We start from the raw sequence: 25,887 nt of genomic DNA, 5'->3' as shown, positions 1-25,887 counted from the left end.
ATCTCCCCACCAACAAGAGCTGATTTATGCATCTCTTTCAGTTTTATTTTTCTGAATTGTACAATGAATAAGAGCAAATGTGGGGCCCACATCAATAAGACAGCAACACCAGAAACATCTAGACATCCAAATGTCAAAATATAGTCCTCAGCAACTGTTAATAATACTGTAAATGTCAAAAAATAGTCCTTAACAATAGAAACTGTCTTTGATACTGTAAATGTTGAACTTTGATTTGGAGGCTATTAATGCTAATTTGGCAATCATGTAAAAATTCAATGAGATATTCCCTTCATGAATAGTCTGTTTAATTAACCAATATTGATATGAAAGGTGCAGTTATTGTTCTGTGTAAAATAAACTAATATTGATTATTATTGTAATTGTCAATAATAACAGCCAGCAAAATTATGCATGTTTACAGTATGTCAAGCTCTAAATCGCCCAAAGTCTAGATCAGTTGTGAAAGGACAAGGTTCACTTTTGGCCAAATATGGCCTTGAATTTAAACTTATATTATTAAACATCAAAGGCCCGTAATTTGTTTCTTGAATTGATCTATTTCAAAATCCTTATTGCTGGATAAAAGCAAATATTCTTCATCAGAGTACATTATAGGCTCCAAAGTCAGCACATTTTGAATATATTGTCAAAATACAATGATTTTGTGCATTTTTCAGACATAAAATGTTCTTTAACCAAAAGGTACCAATCATTATAATGTATCTCTGGACACAAACATTTTCTGGATCAGGAGTTGCAGCCATAGTAATTTATGCTAAAAACTGTTATATGTTTTGGTGAGATTGGACCAAAACTGACTTTACAACACAAATTCTGCACAATTAAGGAGTCATTTCTTTGTTATTTTATAATGTGATGTGTCAAAAAGAAGTTATTTTATATCAATAGTAATACAAATATTTCTATGTGAAATTTGTAGTATCTTGACCTGATTTAAAAAAAAATTAAAATCTGATGGTCAATTTTAACCCTTCGTTAACCTACTCCTTTAACAGAGACTATCTACCATAAACATCAAATTAACAAAACTTTTAAGATAAAGATAATCACTAATCTTAACAATAGTTGTCCTTTATTACTACTGGTATAGAGATATAAAACCTTAACTGAATGTTTGTTTTTAGGAGCAGCAACAACAGCTGGTGCTCAGCCAGATTATGTCAGATATGTGAAGTCTATAAGTATGAATCTCAAGTTAGTAGGAAGTACTAGTACAGGCCAGATTTTCCCACCATATATCTCTATCACTTATGGAACCGTGTCTCTTGTGGATGCACAGCAGGGAGCATCAATATCGGTACATATCTTTAGTGAATAACTTATATATGATTTACATATTAACAAATACTTGGATGTGATTGGTCTATTATTATTTTCTGCCCTGGTTTATACTTCAGTGGACCATGTTGCCAAAACTACAATTTTGTAATCTATGTAAACACTATGTTGATATCACTGTGTTATATTTATGCGTGACACATGAATGAAGTCCCGAGGTTCCAATAAAGTTGAAGTTGAATGGAAAAAACCAAAATGATTGGGTGGAGAGAATTTTTCTAGTGATTATTGATTTGTAAACTAGGCTACTGATTTACAAACTGTACTTATTGGAGTGTTAGGTATTTATCTTAATGGGTTGTGGTACAGGATCTCTCATCTGCATCATTTGTTTTTGTTACATTGTTGTTTATCAGCAATTGATCTTAATCCATGCTCAGGCTGGACTACACTATTTGAAGTTATACACCTATTTCTGATTTTATATTACTGTAAATTCAGATATTATTGCATGCATTTGTTATTGCGATTTTTTAAAAAAAAGGACAAAAATGCGAGATTGATTAATGCGACTTCAGGAAAATGTATCGGATATCAGAATGCAAGTTCTTATTATTGCAATATCACCCAGTCGTAATATTAGCATTAATAAAAACCTCGCAATAACTTCTGAATTTACAGTATCTTTTTATCTGTTTGCCCATAAGAGAAGAGGTTTTCAATATGGTTACATGTTGCCCTGAGGTGGAAGGATTATTTTTATGCCCCCGCCGTAGTGGTGGGGGCATTAAGTTTTACCCTTGTCCGTCTGTACGTACGTACGTACTTTCCAAAATTGGTTTCCGTTCTCTAACTTGAGTTTGCCTCAACCAAATGTTATGAAACTTATACACAATGCTTATTACCCCAAAACAGATCAAGTTTGAATTTTGGTGGCGTCACTTTAACCGTTCTTGAGTTATGCCCCTTTATAAATGGAAAAATTGCAAAATTTTTATTTTCTTCTGAATATCAAGTAATTTTTAAAATTGGAGTTATCTTCCTTTGTCCATGATTATAGTTGAATTAACTACAATCAATGCTTTATACAATGCAATGTTTAATTTTGACTTCCACTGATAAAATGCAGATCAAGTTGAATTTGGGTAGTGTCACTCTAACCATTACTGAGTTATGCCCCTTTATAAATTGAAAGATTGCAAAATTTTTAGTTTCCATTCTGTAACTTAAGTTTGCCCCAACCAAACATTATGAAACCTTTACACAATATTCATTACCATAAAACTAAGATCAAGTACAAATTTTTTGTTTCTGTTTACTAACTTTAGTTTGCCTCAACCAAATGTTATGAAACTTATACACAATGCTTATTCCTACATAATACAGATTAAGTACGAAATTTGGTGGCGACACTTTTACCATTCTTGAGTAATGTCCCTTTATAAACATTAAAATAGCTGAATTTTTTGTTTCCGTTCTCTAACTTTAGTTTGTCTCAACCAAATGTTATAAAACTTATACACAACTGTTCTAGAGTTATGCGTGTTTACAAATAGAAAAATTGCTGAATTTTTAGTTTCTGTTCTCTACTTAAGTTAGCCTCAACCAAATGTTATGAGACTTACACACAATGCTTATTACCACAAAACTCAGATCAAGTTCAAATTTGGGTATCGTCACTTTTACCGTTCTTTAGTTATGTCCCTTTCTAACTATATGATATGCAAGTGGGGGCATCATCTGTGTCCACATGTGGACACTATCCACATTTATTTGTAGGCAGCATTTGCATACTATTTCTTTGTGTGCATACATGGATTAAAAATGCATTATGTTCAAATATCATTTGAATATCTTTTAAGAAAATTATTGATGGGGAATTGTTTTTTATACGACCCCAAAAATCGTATATTGGTATGACGTTGGTGTCATCGTCGTTGTCGTCGTCATCCGAAGACACATTGGTTTTCACACAATAACTTTAGTTTAAGTGAATGGATCTCTATGAAATTTTACCATAAGGGTTAATACCACAAAAGGAAGGTTGGGATTGATTTTGGGGGTTATGGTACCAAAAGTTAAGGAATTAGGGGCCAGAAATAAGCATTTTTGTAACTTCCAGACAATAACTTGTGTTTAAGTGTATGGATCTCTCTTTCTGGTTAATGGACAATTTAAAAGCAGTGTATGGGAGGTAATCCAAAAACAAAATTGTACAAACAAATTTTTTTTTTTTTTTGGGGGGGGGGGGGGGTCAATACGCAACAGCATAGTGTATGTCACAAAAGCAAAAAATTGAATATAAATTCAAATCATATAACCAATTCTAAGTTCTTTGACTACAGTTATTTGATGTCAGAAACCTAATTTTTGTCAAATATTTAATTACAATCCAAATACAGACCTGTATCAAGTGCAAATATTGTGTCCATTTTCACCCCAACTGTTCAGGGTTGGACCTCTGCTGTCGTATCCAGCTGCGCTCAGCGAAGCATTTTATCTTAATTAGATTGTACTAAGAAATATCAAAATTATGTGACATACATATTTAATTCTGATTAATTAATTGTCCCATTGTACATATTTCATTTTCAGACATCGTTTTCAGTTGATTATGAATATTCAACTGACAAATACAGACGAGATTTTCAGATTTCTGTAGGAACACTGTCAACCCTGAGTATTATCTATGCTGGTTACAGGACATGGGTGTGGTCAAAAAGAGCGGGAAAACCAGCAATAGACTTTCAGACGATCATCAATTTCTTGTTCTTTGTATCAGGATCTTTGGCTAATGTCTTCTTTGTGATTACATTTGGTATAGCATTCTACTTCCTGACATTCTTCAAGGTCAGTGTGATAAATACAGAGTTTCCCTTGGATAAATATTCTATTTCGCCACCTCTTTTGCCAAAACAATATATTTTTCGCCACTTTTAATTTTTTTCGCCGACTAACATGAAAATATTTTTTTGTTAAAAATTTTCCTTCTTTTTTTATTTCTTTAATTCTACATATCTATTTTTTAATCTACATTGTAATAAATAAACAATCAATTATAACAAACATTTACTTTTTAAAATATACAGTAAAATGCAAAATAGATCATGAAATCATAATTTTTTACTTCTGGGAACACGGAAGTAATCTTCAATAAGTTTATTCGATACTTCCCGACTAGTTGAAGTATAAAGACTAATGTCAGATTTTTTCTTACTTTTGATTATTTTTTTTCATAACATATTTTTTTTATGGGCCAAACACGTGTGCCGCTAAAACGATTGGAAAGTACCCACTTGAAAACAATCACTTCTATCAAAGTCAGAGATTTTTTGAACATTTTTCATCACAATAGCAATTTTTTTTGCGGACCATCGTTAAAAGAAAATGAGGAGATGTAAAACTATGCTTCAAACATTTAGATGACATTTGAAGCCATTTAACCCCATTTTATTAAACAATACAATCAACACCTTTATTAATTAGTCCACATGTTGCCAATAGCTATAAAATGCAATCAGCTGATTATTGATTTTCTATCAAATTGTATCGTGGAAACCCCGGAATAATAGATGGTTTTCCATTCACATAATTTTAACTGGAGTTGTTTCCCTTTACACAATGTGGGTATGGCAATGATCACAAATTCCTTCACATATCAACCATTATCTTGTTATAAGGACCACTAAACTTTAGAAAAAGGTTGTTTTCTGAACAGTTTTCGTTTGTTAAGCTGGTATAATTCACCACTAAGATATAATAATATTGCAAAAGTGACTTATTTTTTTTTTAAAAAGTTGTCTATGGAATTATACATTTCTTATTATGATTCTTGAAAATGGATAAGCTTAATATACAAATCATATGCTTAATGGATTATCCTGCTTTCAAATGGTAAATCTGTTCATAAAGAAGTTGTTTTATGTTTTCTTACAATTTATGTCTAGTTATAACTTATAAGAAAATTGTCATATTTATATTTTATAGTAGTAAAAGAGGTATAAATTCAAATGTTAAGTAAATTAAATACAACCGTTTTACTTTCAACAGATTTGAAAAATATCTTCTTTTTTTTACATTTCATGGATGGATATGCCTTTTATATGCTTATATTAAACAATTTATAAACTTTAATTCTTTTTGTAGGGACAAAATACAGTTTTCTTGTTCCATATCACAGGATTAGCAGAACGTGAATGGCTGGCATTGTTTGGAACGGGATTTGCTTTGAAATGTTTACAGATGGCTCACATGATAATCATGCAGTGTACAGCGGATGTATTCTTAATCGACTGGGAAAGACCAAAACATATGGTTGCTACCTCGGAAAAGAAAACAGGAAGTAATGTGTCTATTTGGCGTACTTATTTTGTAGCAAATGAATGGAATGAAATTCAGACACTAAGAAAAATTAATCAGATTTTCCAGATTTTTGCTGTTATTTTCTTCCTGAATGTTGTTGGGTTTGAAAATGTTGCGACCAAAGATCCAGATGGCAGGATCATTAAAGATACAACTTCATACAGGGCTGTAGATAGTACTATGTTCAGATATGCCATAGGAGCATCAGTTTATATTTTAGTTGGTATGTATGAATGACAAATTTGTTTGGGTAAAATATTGTTTTCATAACCATTGATGTTGAAATGCTCTTAATTTTCAAATTATTTTGTTGGAAAAATCCTAAATTAGCTTGTTAAACATAAGAAAAACCATCTTTAACTTCATTTTATTTCAAATTTGATTGAAATATGCTGATAAGTTAAAACTTTGATCTGTATATATATGTCACAAAAATCTGCAAGTTTAAATAATAATTTTAATCATGCTATCATAAGAACTGAGTTTTAGCATTGTTTTTTCTTTTACATTTTTTGGCATGAGTTGGAGATGAAGTCTATAAACATTTCCATAAAATAACCAATTACAATGTACATCTATATATAAAATATTTTTTCTCTGTAGCCATTTGTCAGTGGATTTTCTTCACATTGATATATGAGAGATTTGTTGAAGATAAAGTTCGACAATTTGTGGATCTTTGCTCTATGAGTAACATCAGTGTGTTTGTAATGGCACATGCTCAGTTTGGATATTATGTCCATGGAAAATCAGTGCATGGGAAAGCTGATACCAACATGGGAGATATGTTTGATATGATGAGGAGAGAGGAGGTACATATTATGGAGGTTCAATCTTTTTAGGGGTCTTGGCCTTTGTTTCATAAAAAATCTTACAACAAAAATTACTCTGATGTCATGAACAACTCGATATATTTATAATCAATTTTAGTCCTAAGATTTTTGTGAAAGGCATACCTGGTATAATAAGATTAGGATTGGATAAGGGTTATGTTTAGGGGTAGGTTCAGATTAAGGTTTCAGTAACAGAAAGATTTCAAAACAGACTTGATAAAAGTATTATACCACAAATAGAAAAGTGAAATGCTGAAATAAAAAAACTAGACTGATATGAAGTAGAATGGAAAAAGAAACATCTGTAAATAAGAAAATCCTCATTATAATAAATATAGAGGCAGATGAAAAAGCTTACTGAAACACACTATTGAAGAAGAAAGATAAAATCAATACAAACTGTAAAATAATATATCCCGCAATGGTGGTAAGTCGTGCACTTAAGGCCATTTTTTATTTTATTTTTCTGTCGACTTAGTTTTGTTTTTTTATTACTGTGTATTGTCAAGCTTGGTTACTCATAATTGTTTCTCAGTCACTGAATGTACGATGTTGTTCCATACGGGAGCAGCTGACCCGGTTTGTTTACATTCAAATTCTAATGGCTTCAAAACCACGTGACACATTGAATCGTTATATCCAATCAAATTGCTCTACTGTCAATTAGGTGATTTTTTAGTACAAGGCAATTATATTATTTGTTTGTATGATATTGCTTTGAAATAGTTTGCAATAAATTGGGGGATTATTCAATAGGAAAACTCATTATTAGCCATGAAATTTGACATCAATGGAATTTTATATGAATATTTACTTATGGTCAGAATATCGATCTCTTTATATTAAACCAAATTTTTTTTTTATGAAAAATATATGTATATTGTTTTTTCTTAACCTACTCTATATTCCTGAACAAAAACATGGCATGATTATCGTTTGTTTCCCAAAGTTTTTCTTTCAATTTGGATGTTTTTTTTCGCGGAAAAATCGCGGAAGACGTAAGGTGCTTGCCATTTTGAAATTCTTAAAAATACGATTTGCTTGGCCTGTTTGGTCTGCCATTAAGATTGATGACGCTCAATGGAATGTAAACAAAGCAATGGAGGCCGGAAGAGGGGTTTTCTTAAGTTCTGAAATGCTTTTAGGCATTCGGAAGTCAGGTTTGAAATGGCCATTAGAAAATCTGCATTTTTGTACAATACTTAAGAATAATAATGAAAACATATCTTTAGAAATATCATTTTATTTAGAAGTGTAGAAAAAATGTATTCTGCACTAATTTTATACGCTGGTATTAGCGTAGTGACGTCAATGCGGAGTTTTCCCGTGTGATAAGTACAATAACAAAATCCGAACGAACCAACGTTATGACCGATCATAGACTACGGTAGGATACTGTAAACTCAGAAATTATTGCGTGCATTTATTATTGCGATTTTGTCATTTCAGACTAAAATGCGATTTTAATTTTTGCGTTATTGAGAAAAATCCTGTTTAATTCATATAAAAAATTTCAAAATATGAGTTTAAATTATTGCGATTATAACCCTGTCGCAGTTTTCGCAATAATAAAAACATCGCAATAATTTCTGAATTTACAGTACTGTAAAGGGTAAACATGTAGAAGATTGAAAATACAAACAAAGTTACTTTATAGGTTATTTTTAAAGTGACATAAAAACATTTGAAAAATGCAGAAAGAGGAAAGAGAGAAACATTGGTGATTGTATTAAGTTGCTATTTACTAAGATATGTTTAAACAAAATATTTCTATAGATATAGTGAGAAGTATGAACAATATGAATTTATAAATTAGTTCCATACTTTTTGAAATGCAGGAAGATCTTTGTGGAAAGCGTGGACTTTTACCAGATACAGAGCAACAGACATTTATGATGGCATTACCACGAAAATTAAGAGTCAAGTATGAGACAGTAATGTTACCTGTGGCTTTAGAGGTAAGCATAAGAGAGGACATTAAAAAAATTAAGATCTATATATTATGTAACTTAAAAAAAACTATTGTTTTGGATATTTAACCATTTGAAAGATTATTCTTCTTCTGCACTTCTATATACCTTTTTATATCAATGTCAGAAATAATATATTAAAAACTCGGGCTACCGCTCTAGATCTAAATCATTTTCAATATTGAACTTGTGCACAGAATCCATTTGTAGATATAGAAATAACAATAAAGTTATGTTTAAAAGTTTTATCAAAGGGCTGTTCCAGATCTAAATGCATGGGCCGGGGATTGGAGGCACTCAGAATATGGGTAATTGCATTTTTTTTTAGAATTTTGTTAGAATTTTAGGTGAATTGAGAATTTTATATTATGGGTGGTTCGGGTCTAAAAAAAGTTCCTCCCATCCCCCTGCATTTAAATCTGTAACAGCCCTAAAACAGAAGCTGTAGGGACTTATAAACAGTTCTACCCTTGAAACTGCAGTTTTGATCATGCTACCTATTACATGCTTGAAAATAAATTTTCAAAGAATGATCATTTCAGGAGGGTTCTAGACATGACAGATAAGGTGAAAATATTTTTACTAACAATTAAATTTCACAATTAGCCAAAAACAAAATTTTATTCAATTCATTTATAAATTAATCCATTTTGCATGGGACATTCTGAATATCATTTTTCAAACCAAAAAATACCAATGAAAATTTTCAAACCTGTTGAATTAGAAATGACTTCCCTGTTGCATCTAGGCCTTTAATGTTTAGATGAAATGTTAGTATGAAAAAGAGTCAAAACGCACTTCTGATAAACTTTCTGATTAGTGGTTGGTAAATTTCAATTGAAATTCTATGCATGGTTAATTAGAATTAAAAAGTGTCTTTAAACCTCTTTATAGACAATAATTTCTGAAGTAAAATGTTGCATGAATATTTACAGGGAGCTGGTGCAGTGGGGGCTGCTGGGAAATCAAAAGATGCTATAATTAGTGCAAAGACTCAGGCATATAATGTTGTAAATAAATTCCTTGCTGGATTTGTAGATCATGTGAGTAAATAAAATACACTTATGTATCATCAATCTGTGTACAGTTATCTTTTCTTTCTTTTTCACACATATAAATGTTTTATTACTATTACTTGCTGGTTGAGGTAACAGGCTGAGGGTCTCTGTTTACAAAAATGAGCCATCTATCCAGGGGTAGAGAAGTAGAATGTATGTAAAATATATTCTTAGTAAGGGATTATGCTATTGTTTACATTCCGTTTAAATCAAAGAATTTTTACAAACAACTTTTGAGTATTTTTAAGATTTATTTTGAAAAGTGTTGCTTTTACTTATGTTTCATATTCTATCTATCTTGTTCATATGTTCTGTGGCAGTCTGTAATCATTAATTAAAATAATTTAAACAAACATTTTTCCACAGAAATTTGTATTAATAAATTGATACAAAGTAAAATTGATACATTGTTAGCAATAAAACACAAAGTGTTCTTCAACTATTGAAATTGATATACATGTGTATCACTAAATAAATGAATAACAGTGTCTACTCCTGAATTTCTTAAAATATTTCAATTGTCAAAAAGTTAAAAAAAAAAAAAAAATTCTTGGAGGTTATCCAAATTTAAATTTTATGTATCTAAAAATTTAATTTAAAGATTCTCTTTGCATGCTATTTTAGTAATAAGGTATTTCCTTGTATAAAGATCAAATTGAAAAGTATTAATTCTATATACATGAACTTTGACAGATTTTTGTCGAGCCTGCGACTTTTGTCGCAGAAAGCTTGACATAGGGATAGTGATCTGGCGGTGGCAGCGGCATTAGCTAACTTCTTAAAAGCTTTATGTGTATGAAGGTGGAAGACGTGGATGCTTCATACTTTGTATATAGATGCCTCATGTTACGAAGTTTCCATCAGTTACATGTCCAATGTCCTTGACCTCATTTTCATGGTTCAGCGACTACTTGAAAAAAAAGTTCAGATTTTTTGGAATGTTAAATTCTCTCTTATTATAAGTAATAGGATAACTATATTTGGTATGTGCGTACCTTGCAAGGTCCTCATGCCCGTCAGACAGTTTTTACTTGACCTCGACCTCATTTCATGGATCAGTGAACAAGGTTAAGTTTTCATGGTCAAGTCCATATCTGAGATACTATAAGCAGTAGGTCTACTATATTTGGTGTATGTAATGATAGTAAGGTGTACATGTCCAACTGGCAGGTGTCGTCTGACCTTGACCTCATTTTCATGGTTCAGTGGTCATAGTTTAGTTTTTGTGTTTTGGTCAGTTTGGCAAGTTTTATTTGACCTTGACCTCATTTTCACAGTGCATTGCTCAATGTTAAGTTTTTGTGTTTTGGTCTGTTTTTCTAATACTGTATGCAGTAGGTCAACTATATTTGGTGTATGGAAATATTTTGTGATGTACATGTCAGTCTGGCATGTTTTATTTGACCTTGACCTCATTTTCAAGGTTCATTGCTAAATGTTAAGTTTTTGTGTTTTGGTCTATTTTCCTAATACTGTATGCAGTAGGTCAACCATATTTGGTGTATGGAAATATTTAATGATGTACATGTCAGTCTTGCAGGTTTTATTTGACCTTGACCTCATTTTCATGGTTCATTGCTTATGTTAAGTTTTGGTCTGTTTTTCTTACACTTTAAGCAATAGGTCAACTATATTTGGTGTATGGAATGATTGTAAGGTGTATATGTCTGTCTGGCAGGTATCATCTGACCTTCACCTCATTTTCATGGTTGATTGGTCAATGTTCAGTTTTCCTGGTTAACTTTTTTTCTTAGATACCTTAAGCAATAGGTCAACTATATTTGGAATGATTTTAATGTGTACATGTCTGTCTGGCAGGGTTCAAATGACCTTGACTTCATTTTCATGGTTCATTGGTCAATATAGAATTTCCATGGTTTGGTCTGTTTCTTTTATACTAAAAGCAATAGGTCATCTATATTCTGTGTATGGAGGGATTGTATTAAAGATGTACATGTATTTCCGGCTTGGTTTTTCTGACCTTGACCTCATTTTCTTGGATCATAAATGTTAATGTGATACTTGTAGTAAAACTTTATCGGTTTATATGTAGGACTATCAACATAAAATCAATGGTCATTATAGTAGGCGAAACATTTCAGCGTGTGCACTCTTGTTTATTCTTAATAACAATATTTCACAAATAATTTTTAACACCAATTATTAGATTGTTCTATAGAAATTTCTATTGGCATTAACTTGATTGAATATTGAAGTGATCCTTAAAAACTTGACATTAACTTGATTGAATATTGAAGTGATCCTTAAAAACTTGACATTAACTTGATTGAATAATGAAGTGATCCTTAAAAACTTGACATTTGATTGTATCATTGCCTCATCATGTATCAGCTGACTTCCCTCCTTAGACATACCTATACATGACTCAAGACGATAGGCTGCTTATTTTTGACAGTTAATCAGTGCAAGACAAAAGATGAATTTTATAATTTACATTTTAATTACAGTCATTAAAAGAAATAGACTATGTGGTCAAAGACAAAACACTTTTAGAGAGTATTATGGACACAGAATTTCTGGATGCTTCAGAGAAAGGAATATTCTATAATGGTATGTCCAATAGGCAAACAACATAAGATTTTTTTTACTTTGAGTTCTAAATATTTGTGCAAGACGACCATCAGTGTTGTATGCACCTGTTTTGTTTTTAAAAATGTATGTTATATTAATGTAATATACTGTGGATTAATTTATTTTCATTGGTATCCATTTTCATGCAATCGTGGAATGATGAAAAAATATATTTTCTTGAGTTTGCAAATAAGTCTATAGAAAATTTGTACTTTGTTGAATATATACATTTGTGGTTAACGTTTACCAAAGTAATCCCAAAAATGGGAAGAATTTGTTTGTTATCATGTGTAGATGACCATTCTGTACTGTCATTTTGATTTGACAATTTTTGATGGAGTTGTTGAACTTTGTATATCCCTAGCCCATTACAGCATGCTCACTCCTTATAACCGTTTTTCACAGTTATAACTTATACAACAGCAACGACATTTAGTTACTGCATAGAAATCTTGTTTTATGTCACTTTGTGTTTCAGTTAAGGAATGACTGGAATATTTTTTCTCTCTATGAAGAAATAACATCAAAAATGTGGTACACCCTGAATAACCCGTGTAGTGGATTATTTAAAAGTGTGCACCACATTTTTGAGAATATTTCGAATAAATCATGAGGTTTTTGAGGTTATTTCGAGTAAATCATGAAAAAAGGTCACATGACAAAATTATGTCTATGAGCTGATAGACAAAAAACTTTTAGCCAATCATAAGAAATGTTACATCCAAAATTAAATTATTAGAAAATGTTACTCTAGAAAACCATAGAGTTCTTGTTATATAAGGATGACATTCAAATGTTGGTAACTGTTGACATACTTTGCATTAGTATACAACTGTGGACTTTTTTTGATAAAGATTCTTCTCAGTTGCATATATCAATTTATCTTATACTAAGAGCAAATAACTTATAATTTATACAGTTTGATAATAGCATTAAATTTATGTTAATTCCATATTTTTCAAAATGGTGCTTAGCAGGCTGATACGAAAAATTTATTAACTGCGACTGGCTATTATCGCATGCCTTTCTGTAACATTATCGCATGGCATTTCAAAGTCACTCAGCAAATTCCCAAAAATTTACCTCAATAGTACGTTTTTAGTGAAAAACATATCAAAGTAGGCTAGAAAAAAACAAATATTAGGAAACTGGACAAATATCATGAAAAATGCAAAACAAATAATAGCACAAATGCATTTTTTCAATGTTTTAAAAATAGTTCTTGTCTGTATTTCTTCTGCTAAGGTATACGATAAAAAGATCATTACATTCCTTTCGGCTCTTGGGCTGATATCAAAAAGTCAGATAAATGATACTGATGTTCAGATTTTTAAACTTGGTAACTGATATTTTTTTTAATGACAATTTACAAAAATGCCAGAATACTTATTGCAATTTCAGGAAATGCTGGATACAAATAATGCTATCAAAATTTAATCCAATTATTTTTTCAATTTGCAAAACCTATCTCGTCCCAATTTTTGCAATATTCATATCATAATGAATATTTCTGAATTTACAATTTTGGGGGGCCTTGAAATCAATGGAGCTTTATGTGTTTTTTTTTTATATAGATGATGGTCATTCGTTTGACAGAGCTTTGTTTTATGGTAACGAATCAGCCTTGGTGGTATTTGATACACTACTATTCTGTATAATAGATCTGATATTTCAAAATTTTGTTCTGGCTGGAGTGCTCACATATCTAATCACAGAGGTAAGATTTAAATTACAATTATTTGATAAATGCATACATTAATTCAAATGTTTACTGTTGATAAGGATGAATTAATAGTGCTGAGATATATGTAAAAACCTTTTTTAGGCATACCTGCCTATTTTCATGATTTAGGCGTGAACTACACGAATTTGACTCCTTGTCACGATTGGACGATCGTGATCATGAAAAAAGCCCTAAAACACATTTTGTGAAATTCTACATGAAAAAAATGATGAGACAATCAGGAAACAATCATGAACAGCCAATCAAAATTGTGGTTTTTTGTGATTATTGGGCATTGCAAACATGCTAAATTATGAACTTGTTTGGAACATTAGAGTAGTAGTGCTCTGTATGTCAGAATTGTAAAAATCTTGATCATTGCAGATGAATTTTCATCTGCAAAAAGGTTCTTACACAGCTTAAGAAGCAAAGCATGGACAAAATCCAAAGATGCAATACTACCATAAACATAATAAATAGTAGCTTATGGACATTACACTTATTGTAACAGATCATACAGTGTTGTCATTCTTGTAATTAAATTACCAAATAATTATTCTTGTAATTAAATTACCAAATAATTTAAAGTACAGTGTACTTTCTTTTATTTTTTCACAAGAAATCAGATAAATGTTCTTCTTTGTGCATATTTTTAAATCGGAAAAAACAACAATCACTTTAATATTCCTACACCAGAAAATATATCCTGCTATTCTAGCTATACATGTTCATCTTTCCTTCACTTGACTTCGTCCTCATTCTACACAAAAATATAAGTATTAGAATTATGCAAAGAAAAAGAAGAAAAAGACTTATAAGCTTATCAGTATACCATATAAAAAAAAAAGATATGCCACTTTTTATAGAGCACAAAACAGTGCATGCAAAAAACGCCTCAATAAATGTAACCTTTGAAATTGTTGTGACACGCATTAAAACCCCCATGGGGATTTTCAAAAGCTGGCAGGTAGGCTTTGGTAAAAATTTTAATACCTTTTTGTTCCATGTTTTTTTATTTTTATTTTTGTTACAAATATTTCATATGTAAATCTCTGTTGATATGCCTGTTTGAAAATGTATTTTTTTCATCAGCAACGGCTTCTTGACAAATTTTTTAAATATAATAAAACTTGAATTTGATGCATAAAAAATAATGTTATTGTTTAAATTTGCAAAGTCAACCTGAGTAAATATTCACATCTGCGTGTTGTTTTATTGTCTAGTCTGCGTCATAGGGATAGTGATCCAGCGGCAATGGCAGCATTAGCTTACTTCTTAAAAGCTTAATATTTTAGAAGCTAGAAGACCTGGATGCTTCATACTTTGTTTATAGATGCCTTATGTTATGAAGTTTTGGTCTGTCATATGTTTATTGTCCTTGACCTCATTTTTATGGTTCAGTGACTACTTGAAAAAAAGTTGAGATTTTTTGTAATGTTAATTTCTCTCTTATTATAAGTAATAGTATAACTATATTTGGTATGTGCTTACCTTGCAAGGTCCTCTTGGCTGTCAGACAGTTTTCACTTGAGTTCACCCTCATTTCGTAGATCAGTGAACAAGGTTAAGTTTTCGTGGTCAAGTCCATATCTCAGATACTATAACTAATAGGTCTACTAAATTTGATGTATGGAATGATTTTAAGGTGTACATGTCCAACTGACAGGTGTCATCTGACCTGGACTTCATTTTCATGGTTCAGTGGTTAAAGTTAAGTTTTTGTGTTTTGGTCTGTTTTTCTAATATTGTATGCAAAATGTCAACTATAGTTGTTGTATGGAAATATTTTATGATGTACATGTCAGTCTGGAAGGTTTTATTTGACTTTGACCTCATTTTCATGGTTCATTGATCAATGTTAAGTTTTTGTGTTTTGGTCTGGTTTTCTTAAACTATAAGCAATAGGTCAACTATATTTGGTGTATGGAAAGATTGTAAGATGTATATGTTTGTCTGGCAGGTATCATCTGACCTTGTCCTCATTTTCATGGTTCATTGGTCAATGTTAAGTTTTCCTTGTTAAGTTTGTTTCTTAGATACCATATGCAATATTCAACTATATGTAATGCATTGAATGAATTTAAGGTATACATGTCTGTCTAGCAGGGCTCATCTGACCTTGACCTCATTTTCATGGTTCATTGGTCAATATAAAACTTTCAGGGTTTGGTCTGTTTCTTGTATACTATAATCAATAAGTCAACTATATTTGGTGTATGGAATGATTGTAAGTTGTACATGTATTTTTTGGCTTGGTTAATCTGACTTTAACCTCATTTTCTTGGATCATGTTAAGTTTATGTGTTACTTGTAGTAAAGTTTATATTAAGGACTATCAACATAAAGTCAATTGTCAGTAAAGAAGGCGAGACATTTTAGCGTGTGCACTCTTGTATACATAAGTATGAAGATTTTTGGAAATTCTTTGTATTTTTATATTTTTTTAAAGCAGTACTAACTAGGTTATAAGTAGCTTATGAATGTTATTTCTTATTCTGACAATGCATCAGTCTTTAAGTTTTTAGCAGAGATTAAAAATTATGCCTCCTTTACCTAGTGGGTACTATGTCGAATGTTGTTTTCTATGTAGGAGATAATTGCACTCTATAAACACATGGTGTGAATAACGAAAATGACAACATTTAAAACAAGGCTCAGCTGTAAATTACTAGTCCATTACATATATGATTGGAATGCATTATATTTTACAGTTGATTGCAATGGGAAGAGACAGTGGAGGAAGAATGAACCTCGCCAAGAAAACATTGGTGGACCAAAGATTTTTAATATAATATGATTACATAGTGCTGTCATATACGCATCAACATTCCATAGGTCACACGATTTGGAATCAATGAACAGTGCCATTTGGAAAAAATAAGAGTAACAATTCTTAAACTGACTTCATTTAATTACGAAATACAAATGAATGCTGATATATGTATCACAAAAAAGATAAGATTTAAGAACATATTGAGAGATAGAGATCTATGTATATGTAAATACATATGATGTGCATCTTTATATAGATAGATATAAATATATATATATGTGTGTGTAATTTTAAATCTACTTAAAGTAATGTGACTTTATAAAAATTACTCAAACATTATACAACTGAACAAGCTAAAAGCCAGTAGAATTTTTAACTAAGTTCATTTCTTTGCATTTTTGGTATGATAATGTGAAAAAAAACCAAACTATTTGATATTTTATTGTTTATTGTTAAAATTCCATTCACTTTACATAATTAAGTTTGAATTAAACAGATTCATCTTAACAAGCTAGCATTAGTTAAATTATAAGCTCATACAGGTACAGCTCAGGTGAAGGTGCACCGTTTGCAACCCCCCCCCCCAAAAAAAAATAAAATTTACAGCCAATTTTGCGTCACCATACAATCCTCCAATTCTTAACTCTAAATCAAAGCCTTGATCTGTGCCTGTCATACATGATTCTGAATGAACAGTGCTATTGTTTATATATGTTTACATGTGTGATATTACATTTGTTGTGTTAAAGATTATTTCACTGAAGTCTGATCGGATTGTCAAACTTGTATATCATACTTCATCATATCCGTCCTAAATTTATTTTATACATTTATACATTTACATTTTATTGTGAAGATCTGATAAACTTGTTGTGTTTTATATGTGCAAATTTTTCTTAATCAATTTATTTTTCACATTTTTATTGAAGGTATGATTAATGCTCCTAAATGAATTACTTTTGCTGAATAGGATATAATAATGTGCAAATATATAGCACACATTTTCCAAATGACTAGTAGCATTAAGGACTCTATTTGACCCAAAATATGATAGATTCCAAAATGCCATATAAAAATATGAAACAACTGTGTTAATATTGAAAGAAAATTATTTTAGAGAAAACAAAATTTAGATTTTGCAAACAGTAGCTAATTTTTGATTTCAGAGGAGTTCCTTTTATTTCTTTTTTTTTAAATAGATTTGAAAACATGTTTTGAATTAAGAATATTAAAGAGTTCTAAGAATGTGAAATAAAAGTTAAAAGTTGGATCCTTTATTATGATATAGAATAGATATTATTAGGTTGTGAAAATAGAAACTCATACATTTGTTAAATGCGTATAAAATTATGAATAAATTAATTTATTTTATGATATGTTTGTGTTTATATAATTTTTTGCCAGTAATTGATGATAATTGTTTTTTCTTTTGTCTATGCCAAAGTACACATGTAAGGTTTAATATGCCAATTTATGAAAATAAATTTAAGCTAAATATTTTCTATGAAATTCAAATGATGTTTGAAGGCAACTTCAGTGCAATGCAACCAGGTCTATATCACTTTTTTTTTTTAACTCCTATTCCCTCAAGTATTCAGATCCAGAGTCATTATAACTTTCTGGAGGCCATCACTCATTATCTGTTTTTCCTTCTGTGTCACTTTCATATCAGGGTTGGGCAGTACCATTGGTTCTTTTTCTACATACTAGCTCTTCAATGTTTCTATTAGGTTTTGACTTTCAAATATTTTGGTCTTGAGCATCACTGGAGACATTAATTGTTGAAATGCTCACCTAGTACCACTGACATGATTGTATTTGCATTTGCTCATGAAAAGCTTGACAAACTTTTGCTGTTGGCTTATGTGAGTGTAGGGATGTCATTTTGTGTTCCTGGCTTTCAGTACATCTTTTGTGTTTTTTTGGCATTGGCTGTGACAATAATGCAACCTTTAAAACTTTTGATTTATTTTTTAAGACACAAAGTGAAAGGTTAATTGATCATATATTCTTTCAAAGGAACATCATATTAAGCAAACCACTCATGGTATTTTTTATTTATTCATTGTTACACTAGTTTACACCGTACGATACTGATTTCATTAAATTTGATTTGTTACCTCCTTTAAAACTATAAATGAAATGATCTTTAGTTATTATTTGAAACCCCTATTGCATTATGTCATCCTATTCCCTCCCTGATTGTGTGTCAACTGTTTTTTTTACCAGTACTGAAAGGAAAATTTTAGCATCAAACATAGTTTCTGTTGATCTGGTAGATTCCTGCTTTGACTTTGGAACACTAAAATTTGCCAGTACTAAGCATGGATAGGAGTTTTAAGAATGACAGGAATTTGACAGAAAATAGAGTCCAAAATATGCATTCAACAAGCATACACAAACTCTTTGTGAGAATCCAGTATATATAATAAGATTAGATAAACATTAAAAAATATATTAACTTTTTGTATGAAGCTTAGAAACTGGAAAAAGACGAGGTTTAGAGAGTCTTTCAACTTTCATGGTGAATACACAAATGTTGATATTTTCTGGCATTGACCCAATAATGTTTTTATACTGCACACTGAAAATGGCTACAATTATAGTTAGGCAAATGGAAATGCAAAAATAAAACGTATTTTCCACCCTAAAACAAACCCAAAATTGAGAAGAAAGGGGGTGAAATGATAATGACTTTTAAGGAAATATTACTTTGTTACTATATTTAGAAGACCTCAGACCTCAGGAAGTTTTCTAGCTTCAGCATAAAAATATAATGCAAGCTCAATCTTACGCAGGCTCGTTTGAATCCAATCTTTATTGCCTAGGATTGTCAGTTTTCCTACGAAAGGTGGGTGGTTCTCTCTAGCACTCCCACTTCCTCCACCAATAGAAGTTTACCGTCATTAAATAGCCAATGGTGCTGAAAGTGACACTAAACACCATTCAATCAATGAATCTATCTTTGGGCATGGCAAAGAAAGTAGTACATAACAGAAAAGAAGTAACTGATAGAAAGGTTACAGTATGCTTTATCATGCTGTTTTATATTGTAATATTGACTTCTGTAGTTTAGTGAAAATTTCATATGTCCCAAAAAAGTACAAGAATTTACAATGCTGTGCTCAAGCAGTTCAATTGATAGAAAACTAAAATTAGAAATTACTATAGATAAAGGCAACAGTAGTATACCGCTGTTCAATTGTCATAAATCGATTTAACTGAAACAAATCCGGGTCACAAACCAAAACCAAGGGAAACACATCAACTATAAGAGGAAAACAACGGAACAACATAAACACTGAACTGCTACAAAAACAAACGCCAACATACATAGAAATGGACTATTTGATAACAAATGCCATATTCCTGACAGTACAGGACATTTTAAGATAAAATGGTGAGTTGAACCTGGTTTTATGGCTAGCTAAACCTTCCGCTTATATGGCAATGTTAAAAATACTATAGGCATCATTAAATACCAAGGTTGGCAAAAAAGCGGCTAGTATTGACACCATGCCGGCGGTAAATACTGGTAAATACCGACAAATACTGGCAAATACTGGTCGATTGAAATTTTGAGTGGACCTCACTATTAAAACCACTCTGTACCTGGTCAATTACTTTTAGTTATGAAATAATGAAAGTGTTAAAGTCATTTTAAATGTTCTCATTTCTATTTTTATTGTAAATTCGTAATAAACAGGGATTTACAATGATTTATTAGTACATAAGATAAAAATGTTTCGTCCCTGGCAAGGAAACTCATCAGGTGGCTTTTGCACTGACTATAGCATTGCAATCATTACATTTTGCACTGGTTTTGTTGTTGTCTTATATTGTATAGAAATTCCAAATAGGGTCTTCAGGTTTCAGTTTGGTTCTTAAGGTCAAGATGGTTGTACTATGTGTATGTAAATCATGTAAATATTGATTATGTAAAGGTAAAATTTATACTACATTATATATTTTTTGGTTTAAAACATAAATTACAGTTCAGCCATAAGAGTAAAGGTCCTTCATACCTTCCATTTCCTGCATAAAGATGATTTTTGTCTCGCATTTAATAGACAGGAGATATTTTATTGTTTAAGTGAGTCTTCAAGTATCACTTTTATTACTTTCAAACATGTTTTATCATCATTTATTGGGGCTGTTGTTTTTATAATAATTAAATTTTCACACCTAGCAATGCCAGGTGATAGGTTATAAGACACCTGTTACTTCTTTTACCTGTAGTTTTATGTACCTGTAAAAATTATGCATTTTCAATAAAAGATATCTTGATTGAAAAATGTTGTAATAATTAATTTGTCAATTCTTTATATATATCTAAAATATGCAATATCATAACTTATAAGGACTAAATTAGTAGATATAAGTGTTAAAAATGAATAATACATATCAAATTCATTCATTTATATCAGTGAAACATGCCAAAAGATAAAAGTTTAAATATATCTTACTTTTTAGCATTTTTTTTTCTTCAATAAATAGTAAAAACCACCATAAAAATTTCAATCGACCAGTATTTGCCAGTATTGACCACTTGAGGAGTATTGTGCGGGGCGGTAAATACCGCTGGTAAATACCAGGGGCGGTATTTACCGCCCAACCTTGTTAAATACCTAATGTCAGCGCATTATTATATAAATAATGTCCATGAACCAATCAAGACAAAACTTATTTTTGTCCATACTTAAATGAGAACCAAAATTCTTGACTGTGTAAAACTTATATTTAGACTTTCAAAGTGTCGCTGTGTATAAGTTATATGTATTTATAATTATATATGTATAGAAGTAAATACACTTTAATTTTATGTGTAATACAACCCATGAGAGTAGTTCTGAATCCACCATCCAAGATGATATCAAAATCAGTCATGTATGTACTGGCTTTATCAAAACCCATAAGACAAAAAAATATTTAAGTATATAATAAATTATATATGATGTGGTATTTTCAATATCACTCACTCATCCAATCAAACCTCAACAAATACAATCATTAGAACTGGTTGGTACAGGTGAGATATTGCAAAAACCCTATCACAAACATTCATAATATAGTTAAAACAGACCATGGGGTTTGTTAAAGCCTGCGAAACTATGACTGACATCGATATCTATGTAGATTTTATATGAATTTATTTGTTGATACTCTGGCCATTTCGATGAATTGTAACAAATTTCTAAGCTTTGCTTTAATCTCAATTAAAAGTTTCAATCATTGTACATTTTTATACAAAAATCACTTTGACCTTTTTTTCTTGAAAAAATGAAATTACATCATTTTATTTAGTTATAAATTCATCATCACCTGACTCTATACTTTTTAAGAAAATTTAGTTCAAATGTATAATTCCGACATAAAGATCGGTGTCAAGTGAGGCATCCTGCCCTAGTTTCTGTATTTGAACATCAACAATTCATAAAAAATTATATATCATTATACATATAGTTTATGAAAATTTACTACAAATCATTTTGAAATTTTCATATGCATGTATATTCCACCTCTAATCGTATTTCCTGTTGGAGAGCTGATGAAAACAAATTAAAACTTATTTTTTAAAAGTCCAAAATTTTGGAAAGAATATTTTAATTTTAAAATCTGTCCTTTGAAACAATCAATTAATCATAACTGATGAATATAAAATTATCTCTTATGCCCAGATGACACAGTAAGATCTGTCCGAACTTTATTCAGCCTGTAATTATAAGTATGGCAACATAAAAAAGTATCTCAAAGGCTAGGTACAGTAAGACACATTGGCCATTTACAAAGACAGGATCAATTTCCAAACACTTAATGTAATGTCCACATCATTTCAGTTTACAAATAAATCTACAAAAATTACATAATTTAGGATAAAGTAGGATAGCTGATTAATGCACAATATACATATATACACCCACTAAAATCTCATATCCACTAGAACATTCCATTATTTCACCAAACACAATTTGAATCGTTGAATAATAATAAATAGATACGCATACTGCAAATAGATATCAGTATTGTTATGTAGAAATCTCATTTCATATCAGAAAACAATAATGTTTAGTGGTACATTCGGGTAAAAGGAATAACGAATTTTAATCCAAGATTATTCAGGGTAGTAAAAAACGCAATCTTTTGAAGAAATAAAATGCACTAAAAATATTTATGAACATTTCTGACTTGGTAATAGCACTCCAAATTGGAACTTGGCGAGTTAACCATGTCTGACTCAATAACACACACTTCCTCTTATATGACAGCCTTTCAAAATCCCTTTAGGTAACAATTAATTAGGCTGGTTTAAGAATAGCCATAGTTTGAGTTTATTCCATGTATTTTCAAGATCTTTTTCGTTCATTGGCCATTCAATAAGAGCTATGTCTTTCCACAACACAGCTAATTCGTGTGGAACTTCTTCCGTCTGTAAATCTTTTGTTATAACTATAATTTTCTGTAAATTTTGTGAAAAGTGATGATATTTTGCCCTTTCTATGGCGTATTCTCCCCACGTATCATGTTTAAAAGAAGCCGTTACGAGAAAAATAATATGCCTGCTCTGTTCGATGTTATCTGCAATTTCATCAGCAATAGGTTTTCCTACAATAAAATCTCTGTCAGGTATACACATTAGCAGTCCCCATTTTCTTTCTAATTTTGGTATTAATACATATTTTACCCATGAAAGGCCACCTTCAGGATAGAACACAAAAACATCATACTTAAAATTAACAGCAATACCCTTTTCTAGCATATTTCTAAAGCGTTTGTATAAATAAAATGAAATTCTCCATCTGAAACTGTATATAAGTGTAAAAGGAATGAAAATCCCAATAAATGTCACAAACAATCCGATTACTGCTTTAAGCCATAATTTGCTGTTACATCCTGCATACAAATAATTGTAATATAAAGCAGCATGATGTGTATTACTTTCTGTTGAGTTTTGAAGGATGCATTTGTATGTTCCTTCAGCATCAAGTGTCACATTGGTTTTATCAAGCCATTCGATAAAGTCAGAATTTGTACAGTCACATGCAAGCGCATTATTGTCCAAATTAAGTTTGAATCCGTGTTTTTCGTTTAATTGTTTGAAATAAGTTTGAAAGGAGATATTTATGTTGGTTAGAAGGTTGTTGGTCACATCAAGTTCCTTGAGATTTGGTATTTTTGTGATCGCCATAGGAATTTGTCTGAAAAGATTATTTGATAGATTCAAGTGGGTTAACTTTGTCATATGTTCAAAGATATTAAGATGCAATTCCCATAAGAAGTTGTTTGAAATGTCAAGTTTTTCTGTTCCTGGTATATAGGTGAAAATATTGTCCTGCATTTTGCTTGTGGTGTATAAATTTGAGTGTTCTATTATCAGGGTTCTGAGGTTAGATAGTGGATGCAAATGCAGTGTGTCGAAAATTACCCTCGAATCAATTCCTGTGACATCCATATAATCTATTTCCGAACCGGCTAATATTTTCCCCTGATCAACAGTTTGACAGAAAGATACATCGAAACGACTTACTTTTGTATTTTCCGGTATTTCCCATAATACTGGTTCACCAGTACGGAAAATATGACTCATTTGTACAACTTGTATGGAAGAGGGTAGTGTTATGACCCTGTCTTTTGGAATACTACTCATATTGAATTCTAAATGTTGAGTGAAATTTATAAAACCTAAAGGTATATATGAATACTCGAACTTCCAAAGATTACTGGTACTATTAAAAAACTGTATTGTATTGTTAAGTTGATGTCCGTTAAACAATGAAAATCGATTTTTTGACAATGAAATTTCACGAAGACATTCTGGTCTATCAAATGTTAAAAGAGATCCATTGTTAAAGTCTATAATATTATTGTTTGAAACATCGATAACTTTTACACAAATTGTTTTCAAATATTGCATCATGCCCTGTGTGATAATAACTTCATATCTGTATGTACTGTTGTTTGTTATTGATTCGTCATTTACATGATTAAAGTTGATAATTTCCATAGAACCATTTGCTAAAGGTTTCAGAAGATGGAAAGCTTGGATTGGATGCATGTACGTGTTTGATACATCTAACACTTTAAGATGTGGAAAAGGTTCAAGTATTCCATTTTCTACTTTTACAAAATGACGACATTTCCACAAATACAGATATTCAACACTTGAGTTAAAATTTTCGAACGTGCTGTTATTAATTTCTCGTACCTGACAATGACTGAACTCCAATTTCCGAAGATTTCCCATTTTCTTAAATTCCTGTCCAAAAATAGGGAATGGTGCCAGATCAATAGAAAAATCTTCCAAGTTTATTACTGTAAATTCAGAAATTATTGCGTGCATTTAATATTGCGATTTTCTAAAAATGGACAAAAATGCGAGATTAATTATTGCGATTTAAGTAAAATCTGCATACAGATATATGTATCAGATATCAAAATGCGAGTTCTTATTATTGCGATACTCACCCAGTCGCATTATTCGCATTAATAAAAACCTCGCAATAATTTCTGAATTTACAGTAGTTTTGCGAACGCTCTATCTGGATAATGTGTCCAGTTAGCATGGTCTGAAAAATTGATATTTCTACTGACGTTGAGCACTCTTAATTTTGCAAAAAATCTGAAAAGTGTAGGAGTGAACACAGATAAATTTAGTCTATTTCCGACGAGCTCTAGTTTTTGTAAAGAGTCTAATCCATCGAATGCATTTGGCTGTAGAATTTCCAATTTGTTGTTATTGATTGTTAGTTTAATCAGTGCACTTAAATTCTTGAAGGTGCCGTTTTCGATTATTTGTATTTCGTTTTGATCAAGGATAAGAACGTTAATGTGTACAGACAGATTTTTTGGCACCTCTTTCAAACTTTTATTTGTATAATCTGCTGTCACCCATTTGTTTACTGTTTCTTTGGATGTTGTCGAAACTTTTACACTTAAACAGCATACAACTGAACAGACTAAGCCCAAAACTGTGTGCATCGTTATTCTAAAATGCATTTAGTATTCATCCAATGTGCTTTCAAGCAATTATATTAACAAGTAGAATTTGCGAGATGTAAACAATACAAATCCTTGTTCGTATGTGAAAACCGAATTTATTGCATTATTCACCAGATCTATAAAATGAATGAATTAAATAGTAACACATATAATAACTTCCTTAAAATAAACAAAGTTTTTTTTTAAAGTAAAAACATGGTGTACATTGTATTCAAACAGTCATATAATACTTCAATGGGTGTAAATATAAAATATGAAATGTTGAACTTATATCAGG

The 25,887-nt window shown here is 30.8% G+C and overlaps 2 protein-coding genes across 6 annotated transcripts in view; one reads left to right on the top strand and one right to left on the bottom strand.

Moving 5' to 3' along the window:
• LOC127702668 (meckelin-like) overlaps positions 1–17,989 on the top strand; it is a 61,225-nt gene extending 43,236 nt beyond the window's left edge. For all 5 annotated transcript variants that reach the window (XM_052206961.1, XM_052206962.1, XM_052206963.1 and 2 more), the window contains 9 exons: positions 1,149–1,321; positions 3,898–4,152; positions 5,449–5,887; positions 6,268–6,476; positions 8,336–8,455; positions 9,403–9,510; positions 11,994–12,096; positions 13,692–13,834; positions 16,552–17,989. In XM_052206961.1, the coding sequence (XP_052062921.1) occupies positions 1,149–1,321; positions 3,898–4,152; positions 5,449–5,887; positions 6,268–6,476; positions 8,336–8,455; positions 9,403–9,510; positions 11,994–12,096; positions 13,692–13,834; positions 16,552–16,632 (1,631 nt within the window). In that variant the 3' untranslated portion in view covers positions 16,633–17,989. The remainder of the gene's footprint in view (positions 1–1,148; positions 1,322–3,897; positions 4,153–5,448; positions 5,888–6,267; positions 6,477–8,335; positions 8,456–9,402; positions 9,511–11,993; positions 12,097–13,691; positions 13,835–16,551) is intronic.
• Positions 17,990–18,503: 514 nt separating this feature from the next.
• On the bottom strand, positions 18,504–24,923 carry LOC127702695 (toll-like receptor 4). The gene has a single exon (XM_052206997.1). It carries the CDS (start codon positions 24,853–24,855, stop codon positions 22,906–22,908), a length of 1,950 nt encoding a protein of 649 aa, XP_052062957.1. The 5' UTR covers positions 24,856–24,923; the 3' UTR covers positions 18,504–22,905.
• Between the last annotated feature and the right edge of the window lie 964 nt (positions 24,924–25,887).

The sequence above is a fragment of the Mytilus californianus genome, unplaced genomic scaffold (assembly GCF_021869535.1).
Source record: "Mytilus californianus isolate M0D057914Y unplaced genomic scaffold, xbMytCali1.0.p SCAF_5, whole genome shotgun sequence".
NCBI classification, from domain to species: Eukaryota; Metazoa; Mollusca; class Bivalvia; order Mytilida; family Mytilidae; genus Mytilus; species Mytilus californianus.
Note: the sequence above shows the minus strand (reverse complement) of the source record. Positions and strands in the feature narration are given on the sequence as shown.

What these genes read in the sequence shown, in the direction of transcription:
- LOC127702695 (XM_052206997.1), bottom strand. Translation starts at nt 24,855, where the DNA reads ATGGGAAATCTTCGGAAATTGGAGTTCAGTCATTGTCAGGTACGAGAA.